Source organism: Gadus chalcogrammus, chromosome 10 (assembly GCF_026213295.1).
Source record: "Gadus chalcogrammus isolate NIFS_2021 chromosome 10, NIFS_Gcha_1.0, whole genome shotgun sequence".
Lineage (NCBI taxonomy): Eukaryota > Metazoa > Chordata > Actinopteri > Gadiformes > Gadidae > Gadus > Gadus chalcogrammus.
This window is the reverse complement of record NC_079421.1, coordinates 3,120,814-3,134,027: the sequence shown is the minus strand read 5'-3', so window position 1 is coordinate 3,134,027 and position 13,214 is coordinate 3,120,814. Positions and strand designations below refer to the sequence as shown.

At 46.0% G+C, this 13,214-nt stretch overlaps 1 protein-coding gene across 1 annotated transcript; it reads right to left on the bottom strand.

Moving 5' to 3' along the window:
• Positions 1-1,537: 1,537 nt before the first annotated feature.
• On the bottom strand, positions 1,538-8,898 carry LOC130390610 (uncharacterized). The gene is made up of 4 exons (XM_056600665.1): positions 8,544-8,898; positions 5,562-7,713; positions 4,207-4,268; positions 1,538-1,611 (listed from the first exon to the last, which is right to left on the bottom strand). The coding sequence occupies exon 2, from the start codon at positions 7,177-7,179 to the stop codon at positions 5,596-5,598; it is 1,584 nt and encodes a 527-aa protein (XP_056456640.1). The 5' UTR covers positions 7,180-7,713; positions 8,544-8,898; the 3' UTR covers positions 1,538-1,611; positions 4,207-4,268; positions 5,562-5,595.
• Positions 8,899-13,214: the final 4,316 nt, after the last annotated feature.

Here is a 13,214-nt window from a genome sequence, read left to right as displayed (position 1 = left end):
TATTTTCCAGATGGATTACGTCCTTGGGGTTCAGATTGAGTTGGGTAATATTTATGCAATTCGTAACGTTAAACAATTTTGTTATTGTGAACTGATGACGAGAGGTTTTTTTTTCTTTTAACGTGGGGTTAGTGGAGTGTGGAAGTTCACACCTGGTTTCTGCACATCGGGTCGCACGCAGGGTTGGTGGTGCTAATCTTGATGAGGTCAGCACCGTTGAACACTCGATCCTGGGAATATTATGCGACCTATTGCATATTGCTCCTACAAGTGGGCAGTTACAGTGTGTTCCGCTTTCACCAGCCACACAGTCAATTTGCGCATGATATGACTTCACTGTTAATAGATTACCAAAGTTTCCTTTTATACTTGATATTATCGCCATCCCGATGATCCGTGTTTGATTGCATCCCTGCGGGGTGTGTTCTCTCGCGACATTTTCTATCTTGTTGACGATATCTGGCGCTGTTATGTAATATTTTTGTAACGAGGCTGCATCTTTTGGGTCATCACAAGCTTTGTTTAAATTATTTGATGTTAAGTTTCGCCAATTCACAGTTAGAAATTGTAGGTGGGAAAGCGGAACTGCAGCTACGACCGGCCCTTCAGCACTGCTGGGTATGTGCATGCACATCCAACAATTTGTTTTGTTTAGATGTCTTACTGTCTCGTGCATTAACCGAATTATTGAATTTTCAATTTCAGGTCCCACCTCTCTCTTGGCCCTTATTCCCGTCGATATTGGATTTACATGAGGTTCTGGTGTCATTACTGGTTTGCACGTTAAAAATGATGGAATAAACATAATTGCACTTAGAACAACAAGACCACAAATGATTCCTCGGATCCTCCATCCGAGCCTCTGAACGGATTGTCGTCGTCTGGTTCTGGTGTCCATGTTGATTGATGTCGATTCTGGCCGCGTCTCTCCCCTGGCCAGAGAAAGTTTCTGGGCCTGGATCTGACGTGATTGTGTGAGGGTGAGTGAACAGCACTTCACCCTGTTTCAGTGTTGGGGTGACGGCCTAGGGGGTTGGGTCGGAAATGACCGTTGGCGTGAGTGGTGGTGCCCGTCTGCAATGGCTGGCGTGGATCCAGGTGGCCCTCTCAGCTACCGGTTGGGTCGGAAATGACCGTTGGCGTGAGTGGTGGTGCCCGTCTGCAATGGCTGGCGTGGATCCAGGTGGCCCTCTCAGCTACCGGTTGGGTCGGAAATGACCGTTGGCGTGAGTGGTGGTGCCCGTCTGCAATGGCTGGCGTGGATCCAGGTGGCCCTCTCAGCTACCGGTTGGGTCGGAAATGACCGTTGGTGTGAGTGGTGGTGCCCGTCTGCAATGGCTGGCGTGGATCCAGGTGGCCCTCTCAGCTACCGGTTGGGTCGGAAATGACCGTTGGTGTGAGTGGTGGTGCCCGTCTGCAATGGCTGGCGTGGATCCAGGTGGCCCTCTCAGCTACCTTGACAGCTGATGATGTGATCAAAAGGACTTGGAATGGTCCTAACCACCTTGGTGAGTTCCAGGTCCGTCTTCGATAATCCTTCACCACAATCCAATCGCCTGGTTGTAGATCGTGGAGTTGCCCTTCCTTGGACAGCGGTAATGCCTCCTTCACCTGTATACGGATGGATTGCAAAGTCCGAGAGAGGTTAACACAATAATCAATCATGTCGTGATGAAAAATTTCTGTGTTCAAGTTGCTGTTGTGTGGTGCACCTGTCCCCATTGGCATCGGCCGTCCCATTAGGACTTCATAAGGGGACAGACCTACCTTTACTCTGGTGCGTCCTCTCATGGCCAGGAGGACCAGTGGCAAGACCTTTAGCCATGACATACCTGTATCCGCAGCTGCTTTGGCCAGTTTGTTCTTTAGAGTACCATTCTCCCTCTCCACTGCCCCACCACTCTGAGGGTGGTACGCACAATGGTTGCGTAGATCAATTCCTACATACTTGGACAACTGCTGGATGGCTTGGTTCACAAAATGTGAACCATTGTCACTGGACAATTTCTTTGGGATTCCCCACCTTGGGATGATTTCTGTGATCAAGGCTTTGGCCACGGCCGCAGAGTCGGCCGCTTTGGTGGGGAATACCTCAACCCATTTGGAAAACATGTCAACTATCACCAAACAATACTTCTTTCCCTCACATGGTGCTAACTCTATAAAATCCATCATCAGGTGATCAAATGGTAGTGATGGTTGTGGGTGGCTAGTGGGTGCTACTTTCTTTCCTCTTCCTATGTTGTTGGTGACACACACAATACATTTTGCACAAAAACTTTGTGCATAGTTTGAAAATCCTTGTGTATACCAGTGCTGGTCAATGCTATCTACCATTCCCCCCTTTGACACGTGGTCTCTACCATGTGTCATATTAGCGTAGATAGGGAACAAACATTTAGGTAAGCATGGGCGCCCATTAGGACCGTACCACAACCCCATGCGGTATGTTGCACCAGCTGATTTCCACAACTGACGCTCTGCGGGTAAGGCCCTGGTTTGAGCCTTCGCCAGTTCTTCGATCGTAACTGTGGGCGTCAGTTGTGTCATCTGCAAGGTGGAGGCAAGCGGGGCTTTGGCAGCCGCCTTAGCACCTTCGTCCGCCAGAGCGTTTCCCCTGGATATCAAGTCCTTAGCCCTTGTGTGTGCTTCACATCGACAAACAGAGATGGCAGTGGGTAAGAGGATAGCATCCAGTAGATTAGCAACCAATTGTGAATGGTTAATTCGTTGGCCCGTGGATGTGAGGAAGCCACGCATTTTCCATAGTGTGCCAAAATCATGAACAACACCAAAAGCATACCTACTATCAGTGTAAATGGTAACCCGTTTACCCTCTGAAAGTATACACGCTCTGGTCAGGGCGAACAGCTCAGCCGCCTGGGCTGAAAGGTTAGATGGTAACCTTGCTGATTCCACCACGCAGTCCTGCGTGGCAATGGCGTAGCCCACTTCACTAACACCTGTGATCACATTCTTCCGGCTTGAACCATCGACAAACAGAACATCATTCCCCGCTGGGAGTGGGGTGTCTGACAGGTCCACCCGTGGTGTGCACACCTCGTTAATGGTGGCCACACAATCGTGGGGTTCCCCATCTTCAGGGGTTGGCAGCAAGGTGGCTGGGTTTAATACAGTACATCTTTTCAAAGTAATGTTAGGCATTGCAAGCAACACGTTGTAGTATGACAAGAATCGTGATGCTGTTAGATGCGATGTACATTGGGTTAACAAAATAGATGAAACCTCATGGGGTACAAGCAAAGTTAATGGCATGTAACCCACCAGCCCCCTACTGGCGGCAACCGCCATTGCCGCTGCTGCCACTGCCTTCAAACAGTGTGGTAGACCTGCTGCCACCGGATCTAATTTAGATGAGTAGTAGGCGATGGGGCGCATCTTGCCCCCATGTTCTTGCAACAGAACCGATGTCATGTATCCATTTCGCTCCCCCACAGTCTGTGTGAAAGGGCGCTTGTGGTCCGGCAACCCTAAAGTGGGAGGAGCCATAAGGGCCTTTTTAAGGTCTTCAAAAGCAGCGTCTGCCTCTGGGGTCCATGTCACGTGGTTATTTGGGGTCAGTCCATGTCTGTGTGTGATGTCTTGGAGTGGTTGTGCCAGATTTGCATAATCGAGTATCCACTGTCTACAGTAGCCCGTTGTTCCCAGGAAGCCCATCATTTGTTTCTTTGTGATGGGTTTTGGCATGTTTTGAATTGTTTTTATCCTCTCCTCGCTAAGGGACCTGCCGTTCGGCGTGATGATGTGGCCCAGGAATGTTACCTTTTGCAATACAAACTGTAGTTTAGCTACACTGGCCTTGTGGCCCTGACTGGCTAAAAACTGTAGTAATACAATAGTGTCCTGTTTGCACACGTCGGGGTCAGGGGAACAAATTAAGAGGTCGTCTACATATTGAATCAATGTGCTCCCCCCCGGTAAAATTAAATGATCCAAATTGTCGTGGAGCGCTGCTGAAAAAACAGCCGGTGATTCACAATACCCTTGGGGCATTCTAGTCCACGTATATGGCTTACCATTGAATTGAAAAGCAAACCAGAATTGGCTCGCAGGATCCACTGGTATGCTAAAGAACGCGTTTGCTAAATCGACCACTGAAAACCATTTACTATTCCCAGGTACCTGTGTTAATAGTGTGTGAGGATCTGGAACAATGGGTGTTCTAGGATGCACTGCATCGTTTACCTTCTTTAAATCTTGCACAAACCGCCACGCGGTAGGTTGGCCTTCAACTGGTGCCTTCTTCACTGGGAATATTGGGGTACAGCATGGTGAATACGGACACGGGATTATAACACCGGCTTCCAACAATGAGTTGAAAACAGGTGTTATACCATCAATCGCCTCTTGGCGCAGTCTGTATTGTGGTTGCTTTGGTCTGTATGTTGATTTGGGAGTCACCGTTAGGGGCTCCACATTTCGTATGCAGCCCACATCGTACTTGCTTTTAGCCCACAGGGTGGGTGGGACCTCAGCCAATCGTGGGTCGTCCACCGTCATCTGTGGGAGCAAGTACTCTGGTGACTCCCCCGTAGCACCTCGCATTTTTTGCACCGAGTGTCGGGTTTCGAAAGCTCCACCCCACGCTCTGTGTCTCAGACCCGTTGCGGGTGAGAAATATTGTCCCTCAGGACCATGCGGGTCTGGTATCCAATCACATGCTCCCCCCCCTTTCACTGCCCATGGGCCCAATTCAGCCCATGTCATGTCGGGGGTTTTTGCAAGGGACACATGTGGTGCTGAGCCTGGGATTCGAAAGAATCCCTTTACTTCCTCATTAGAAGCTACGGTTAACATGCAACATTTCTCATTCCAAAGCAGCAACTGCCCCGTCAACACAGCTGTTTTACAATCGTCTTTGTACCACTGTTCCTCCACTTCTGCTATTTGTCCATCATAAGACATTCTGGCAGTACAATGCAAATTATCTGTGGGCATGTATTGTATTTCTGGCTGGTTCTGCATGCAGTGGTGTGCGTTCGTTATCAGTATGTCAGCTATTGCTCCCGGTCCCTCTCGCAGCAAGTCCCATGAATAAAAGTACCCTGGTGTGCGTGCCACACACGAGTATGCTTGGATCTTGGGGCTTGCATTGGAGGTAACCGTGAGGCCCGCGTCGGTGCAAATGACACTCAGCCCTAGGCGACACATTAAATCTCTCCCCAACAGGTTTGTCGGACATTGGTCTGACAGAAGGAACGAATGTTTGAGTTGTTTATCGCCGTCCCGTACGGAGAGCGGGACCGTGAATTTTTCCTTAAAGGGTTGTCCGCCCGCCCCAACCACCTGTATGACACGACCACTCAGTTTTGTTACATATTTCCATTCCTTGGAGGACAATACTGAATGATTTGCCCCTGAATCAACTAGGAATGTTGTCTCTTTACCATTTACATTTATGTTTGTCTGAGGGAGCTGATCAGGTCGCGTAAGGCTGGTGAGAACCATACAACAATTATTTGGGTGTAATGCTTGTGAGCGTTGTGACGCTGAGCCTAACAGTTCGGGTGTTTGTTGTGTTTGTGTTATGGTGCTCATACCTCCTCCTTGGACCTGTCCTGCTCCGGCGTCCCGTCAATACGAATTCCCCCTTCCATCTTTGCCTCTCTTTTCATCTTTGCCCTTCGGGTGATTTACAGTCACTTCACGGGAAGGTGCGGACTTCCAGTCGTCCTCTTCTTCTTCTCTCTCCTTTCTGACGGGGCAATCTCTTAACCAATGATCCTTGGAGCCACAATAATAACAGTCCCGGGTGAACTTTCTCCCTTCTGGCCGGTCGGTTCCTTGGTTTCTTTCACGACGGATGGACTTAGGACGCTTCAGGTCCTTCAGTTGGGCGAGCTGGAGCTTCTTGGTTGTCTCTTCTTTTCTATTCTTCCCGAACTTTTCTTTCTTCATGAAAAGGTTTTCTGCGTGGGTCGCGTGACTTATAATCAAATCAAGTCTGGCGGTACGCCACCCAATGCAGTGTGTCTCTATGAATTCCGATATTTTGTCGGTCAACGCATCCAGGAAGGCCGCGGTGAGATTTTCTTCGTACGGAGTCTGAACCACTCGGTCGGTTGGTACAGGCAGTCCCCCGTGGATCTTGAACACCTTTTCAACGCGGTCCATCAAGTCAGCCACCGTCTCGCCTTCTATTTGTTGGATCTTTCGAATAGCGGTCCAATCTCTAACCATGGGGAACGCCCCCCTGGCCCGTTCACACAGTCCCTCTACCAGCCGGCGGTACACGGACCCTTGATCCCAATTGAACATTAAATCCGCTTCGTCCCTCCCGGGCATGTCGCCTTGGATACGACCCCACCTTAGGGTCAGTCTGTACGCACAGAGTTGGCGCACTTCACTGATGGATGCCTTGTGTTGTTGGATCAACTCAAGGAGGGATGTGGCGAAGGCAGGCCCCCCCACTGCAGCTGGGTCTGGGAGCCATTCCGCTATGTCCTTAATGTCACTGGGTCTCCATGCACGGAAAACGTATGCTGGACTCCCATCCTGGGGGTTCAGTACTTCGATCATGGGGAATTGTCCATCCATCACGTCCTCATGTTTAAGAGTTGGGGAGAACGCCATTCCCTGGTTTCTCAAGCGGCTGGCGACGGGTTCCCGCTTGGTCGGTGTGGCCGTCGCCTGCTGGAATGATTGTGGAGCATTCCCCTGGCTTCGAGTTGCAGGCCTCGTGCTGCGAGCGGGAGCCTTCTCCTCTTCTTTCGGGGGACACACCTCTTCTTCGAGGCCAGGGTAGAGAGTGTCCGATGAGACGGCTTCATGGGCGTTGTCATACGGAGGAGGAGAAGGGGGATTCGCACGCGGTCCGCCGGTGCAGTCCAGGTCCGGGTCTATATCTCGGGTGACATTGAGATTAAAAATCCCTACACTCTCTACGCTCTCTGTCCCTGGCTGATTTTTTTTTCTATCCTGGCCCTCTCTTTCCCACAAATAAAATGCACACCAACATAGTTTGGAACTTTTCTTTTTCATTTCTGACTCCAACAATCGTTTCTCTAACTCCTGTAATCGTTTTAAGCTAAAACTCCCTATTTCAGGAAAGCCCAGTTTGCACCAATATTTTAAACCCTCCAGAGCCGCTTCACCATGCTTCTCCAACATCACCTTCGCAGGTCCCGTTATCTCCGTTTTTCCAGATTTGTTACCCATGTTTTAGATCCTTTCACACTATTAGTTATTATTGAACAAATTATATAATATACCCGTAACCTCCTTGTTACTATAACACATATAAATATTTATTAACGAATGTATACCTATTATTATTATCTATATATAAATGTGACCCCAACAGCGCATAACGGGTTTCCCTTTACCGCTTTGACAGACCCTCCTGCCCTTTCTGTTACATATATAACATATAGTTCATATATTGACGGAACTTCACCGGAGTTGCTTTACCGTATGTTCCTATAACAAAGTTCGAACGTGGCCGATTTGTTCGAATATACGTTTTCAAAACAGTATATACCGTTTTTATAACGGATTTTATGTAGCTTAAAAGTATTTTCAAGCTACAGAAGTATTGAGATCTCACCTGCTCGAATTCTTTTGTTTCCTTCTGGATACCGTACTGAAGAAGCCTTAGTTTATCCCCCACAGGCACTCTCTCCTCGACCCCATTAGTCTGGTTACAGTCACCTGGAGGCGGGGTAGAGCTTTGGGACCGAGTTCGACTCAGACCTGTTTTGGAGCGATATTTCGTAGAATCTTCAGGTTAGATATCCCGGACGAGCCCCCAAATTGTCGTGGCAATTTCTCTATTAGATATTGCGTCTGAGACAGATGAGATCTTTGGATGCAAAAAAGCACACAATACTTGTAGGCAATTGCTGGTCGCATATATTTGTATTAAAAAGTACTAACAAAGATACATCTCAATATGCATCAACAAACAATAAAAAACAGGCATACAATAATAATAATCTGAGGCCTCAGATGGAAACTCTCACGGCGCATTACTTCATATTCTAAAGACACGCTTAGAGGAAAGTCCACTGATTCTTCTAACCAATGAGTTCTTATTCGTTTGGGTTTATTAGGGGGTGGTCCCCCAATACCAAAAGCCTTTGTGTACCAGATGGTTATCTTTACAACTGCAGCTGTGGTGTATGCATTGGAGGGGGTAGCGGCCGTGCCATCGACCCCATGGCTTTGTTGACGCTGGCCAGGGGGTCGAGAAATCAGGCCCACACATCAAAGGATTGCATGGAAGGTGATTTACAAGACAAGAAACATAGGAAAGGGCAGGCAATAAAAAATGCATCTCTCTACCCCTGACGGTTTGCACTTTAAATGACCCGCATGGAGTAGAACGTAGGCCCTATCTTAAATTACACAGAATAGCAACAAAACTTAAATTCATACATAGACCAAAACAATACAACATGTGGATTTTCCATCACAGGTGACATGCATGTCAAAGTGCAAAGAGCAGGGATACTGATGGCTTGTGTCTGAGGAAACAGCCCAAAAACTTCAACATTTAATAAAGGAAAATAACTTTTACTCACTGCGGTGGTCTGTTCCGAAGTGCCATGATGGTAGCAATATTGGTCTGGGCTGTTCAGTCAAATGCCCACAAAAACAAACACGCAACGACGCATACTTGCAGTTTGTATAAAGTGACAATAGTCTGCAATCTAGATCAAAAACTTTCAACACTCGCTAAACTCAACCTCGATTGACAGAGGCTGATGCAAAAAGTAAATCAAACCCATTGTGTTCACCTTAAATAGAGGGGTGCGTGACAGGTGATCTCAATTAAGAGCTAATCAGAAAGAACACACTGTGATCGGCCATGAGTGAGACGTTCAAAACGAGAACGAGGATTTAACACCAGACGAAATTGTTACCATTCAAATTCAAATTTCTTATTATTGAATTGGGCATGTAATCAATGATTTGGGCTTTGAGCAGGCCTATATTTCTTATATATATATATCTCACATTTGTTCAGCCCTTCTCCTTTTGAATATGAAATCTATAATCTCAGCCTCTCCATAATTTGCCAAACACATATTTTATTGTTCAAATAAAATCCCATCCTTATTTTGCCATTTATATTGAATCTTTACTGTGTTTTATTGTACAACACAATCATCTAATAATTATTCATAATGCTCTCCCATCGTGTTGATATCCATCTCCTTGGCTGCATTAAGACCAGGCTCGGGTCAGAGCAAAGATCGGGATCCACACATGATAAGGGATAAAGTTATTTATTAGAATAAAGTAAGTATCATGAAATCTGTAAAGGAATTAGTGTAGCGTATGAAAGATTAGAAAATGTGCGATTATATGGTTTGGACAAAAAACCAGTACCAAAATCACAAGGACCGAATGAGCCCGAACGGAGGAAACTTAACCCAGACAGACAAAACAAATACTGGGAACAACAAACCATCTTTACCATGTTGGAAAAACCCAAACAAAAAGCAACAAACCAAAACTGAACAACAAACCAACTTATGTGACCAACCAACTGAACTACTGACGAAACACACAATCGACTAGCCTATGTATATGCCAGTGGAAAGTGTGCTGTGGGGATGCTGAATAGTGTTAACATAAAACAAAACACGGAACCAATCCAAGGGTCCAAAACCTTAAGGAACCACCCTAAACAGAACCCAAGCCCACCTGCCTCTGTGGAAAGAGAGAGACTGGCTAAAGCCTGCGTGGCAGACCTGCACAGGTGCACCTCATCAGCTGACAAGCCTCTCAGCCCCGCCCACTGGCTACCTGTAGCAGGTAGGCAAACACAGAGGACCCAGCAGACGAAGGAGAGAGAGAGCAGTCACAGCTGTCACATCTGTTGCCTGAAGATTCTTTGTTTGTCTCCAACAAAACCTTCCAAACAGATGAATCATTGGCTCATCCCAGAAGTGTCAAATTACTTTTGTGTGTCAAAACGGGCAGGGTGGTCGTGGACTCCTGAAAAATACTACGGTTGTTTTGTATGTAGCATAAAATGCCATTGTACATTAAAAAAAAAAAAAAAAAAAAGGAAGACTTTCACAATGCAGGATTCTGGGAATGCAGTTATGGAATCCCTGTTTGTAACACCTGTTAATAAATGGGCTCAAGATTCTGAGTCTGCCTGCAAGAGGTTGTGTGCAGGGAAGTGTGTGTGTGTGTGTGTGTTGCGTGTGTGTGTGTGTGTGAGTGTGCCTCAGTGAACCACACTCCCTTAGTAGCGTAGCCACTGCTTAAATAATTACACAAATGGCTGCCATTTGCTCAACAGTTTAAATGTTTGCATTCAAACTCTAAGGTAGCCAGTTTTGAACGTCACAGAGTGCAGGTCTGAAGACTGATATTAGTGCAGCGATGTGTGTGTTTTTCGAGGGATGATGTGGAAGTGATCTATTTCCACATGAATATCATTTCCATAATAAACAAAGTATACCAAACACATGGAGTGCAATGGAGTGAAGAATGAAGCAAATATCGTTATTGCAGTTGGTTCATTTTGATCCATGGTGAGTGACATACCTTTTTGCCGTCAGTGTATCGTCACCTTTTGAAGGCCAACTGCATGGGTACTGCACGTTTTCTTCATCTATATTCCCAGTTCCAGGGACTGATCTGGTCACTTAGTTTGTGATCTTCTACTCACTATTGGAGTCCTGTTTGAGGTGGTGTCCCACCAACTCACAGAGAGCACACCCAATCAGTGCAAACACACTTGAGTACAAAGAACTTTAGAATCAGGCTGTTGCTACAGAATATGGAAGCATGGAAATCTGTAGCAAGTATGCTTTGTCAAAGAACAGATCAGTCAAAACAAACAGTACATCTAACATCAAACAAGTGCACATACCGAATTTGTTATGGAATCTTCTGCCTCCATCTGTTAACAATAAACATATACAAAAAATAGGGTAACATAGAAAAATGTGATACTTTAAACGCAGAATTGGCCTAATAATTTAGCCGAAGATGCATCCAGCCACCAGTCTATTTCAATAAAATTCATACACTTAATGTAAATGGTAAATGGGCCCCAATTACACAGCAGCTTTCCAACCAGTATCCACTCAAAGAACAATTATTCCCCATTTATAAACACCGACGACGGATTCAACCGTGCAAGGAAAACGCCGGCTCGTTGGGAGCAGGTGAGATGCCTCGCTCAGGGACAACTCGGCACTCCGCCCAAATGCACGTGGTTATGATTTGATTCATTGACGTTAATACCTTTATGATGAATATGGATACGTCATTAAGCCGGGGAGAGACAGACATTCCTTGTGTTGTTATATTTGTTATAGAAAATCGGTATAATGTGGCCCAATGAAATGAGGGCCTCATTACAAATACCGTTGATTCTAATGACTACAAACAGATGAGATATAACGTCATACGGAGGGGATAACAATATTCTCTGATAACAAATGCTGTCACGCTGTATTGTAAGTTATGGAGGAACCTCGTAGCCTTACCCACTTCATATTCCATGTGCCCAAAAGCAGTACGTTAGTCGTTTTGATCGGTTACCGTAGCTTAATCAACCTTAAAATTAGATTTTCTTATGAATGGCAAACCCAGAACACATTTCCATTCTAGCGGGCTTGTAAGCGTATACTTTCCATGCTTCACAGAGTCTCATTCACACCAGGAACAGGAAAAGGTTTGTCTTTTTTTCTACATTCAAAAACATGACAAGGAAAACATAATTTTCTAACAAATTATTTTGTACGCCCTGTAACTCTGGGGTCGTAGAAAAACTGTTTCACTGTGAAAAGAAGAGGGTAACTACATTTTAAATGTGATTGGAAATCCTTGGTGGGCCCTCTACGTGTAGGGCATTAGGACAAGTGTAAAGTCTTAGGTTTATAAAGGCTTTTAATGTCAGATTTCAATTGGCTCCTAATTTTCGGATAATGTACTCCTTGAAGACCATCTTTTGAAAGGCTTCAGGATGGAGGGAGAGGGGCCGACAATGACCAATGATTGAAGTGAAGCTGATTATACTTAACGTGTATGCAGACAAACCCAATGGGTTGGCACAAAACACGTGCATGTTTGCCGCTGTCTTCATGTCAAAACAGCCGTGAGTGATCGGACGAACAGGAAGGTGGAAGGGAGGAGGAGAAGCCAACATCAGTCAAAGGGATGCTGGTTGGAGCTTGATTGGCACGAGGAGTCCAGCGACCATCAACGGATCAGGAGCTGTCAGTGTGTGAATTAAGTGATAAATGCCCAGATCAAGTCTAATATAATCCAATCCATATGGTTTAATCACATTAGTCATTAAATCAATATCATATCATGAGAAATATATAATTCCAATGGATTTCATATTCATTCGGTTCAAATCAAAACTATCTACTATACTAAAAACACCAAACCAATAATCAAGGCATATTTTTCCAAGCCTTGTGGTGTCCAATGACAACGTGATATCTTCTCTCTGTTCATCTGTGTGCTTGGGTTTTGCTCAATATGGGGATGATTGCTTTATTTTGTTGGAAGGAAGCAACAAGAGGAAGAAAGGAGATAGTGGAAAAGGAGAGGAGAAAAGGAGTGAATGTGTTATGTGTTTATGTGTGCATATTTGTGTGTGTGTGTGTGTGTGTGTGTGTGTGTGTGTGTGTGCGTGCGTGCGTGCGTGCGTGCGCGTGTGCGCGTGTGTGTGTGTGTGTGTGTGTGTGTGTGTGTGTGTGCGTGCGTGCGTGCGTGCGTGCGCGTGTGCGCGTGTGTGTGTGTGTGTGTGTGTGTGTGTGTGTGTGTGTGTATTTGTGCTCATGTTTACATGTGTGTCTGGTATGTGTCCTGTATGCGTGTGTCCTGTAGGTAGTCCGGGTGCACCAGACCCTGTGCCAAATGCTGTCATTACCGTGTTTCAGGTCTGCTCCAATGATGGAGGACGGAAGGTGGGGGGGGGGGTCCTATCAAACCTGCAGTCAATCATACCCACTCAGGGGGGCAGCATGTCAGGGTGTTTGGGGGTTGGGGAGGTAGGAAAATTATAGGAGAATGAATGCTACATTTACAATACGTGATTTGTAAATTACCTACTATGGCATTCTACTCGGGTACTGATAACCAGAGTGCAATGACACATCATAATATTACATTTTAGACATAATACAAACCTACAATAAAGTTAGCTTTGTGATAATAGTGTGAAGCTGAGATTGCAACACATGCCGTTCGGGGTGAGTCTGTGGGTGCAT

Bases quoted from the DNA above. Each gene is read 5' to 3' on its own strand.
- LOC130390610 (XM_056600665.1), bottom strand. From the start codon at position 7,179: ATGGGTAACAAATCTGGAAAAACGGAGATAACGGGACCTGCGAAGGTG.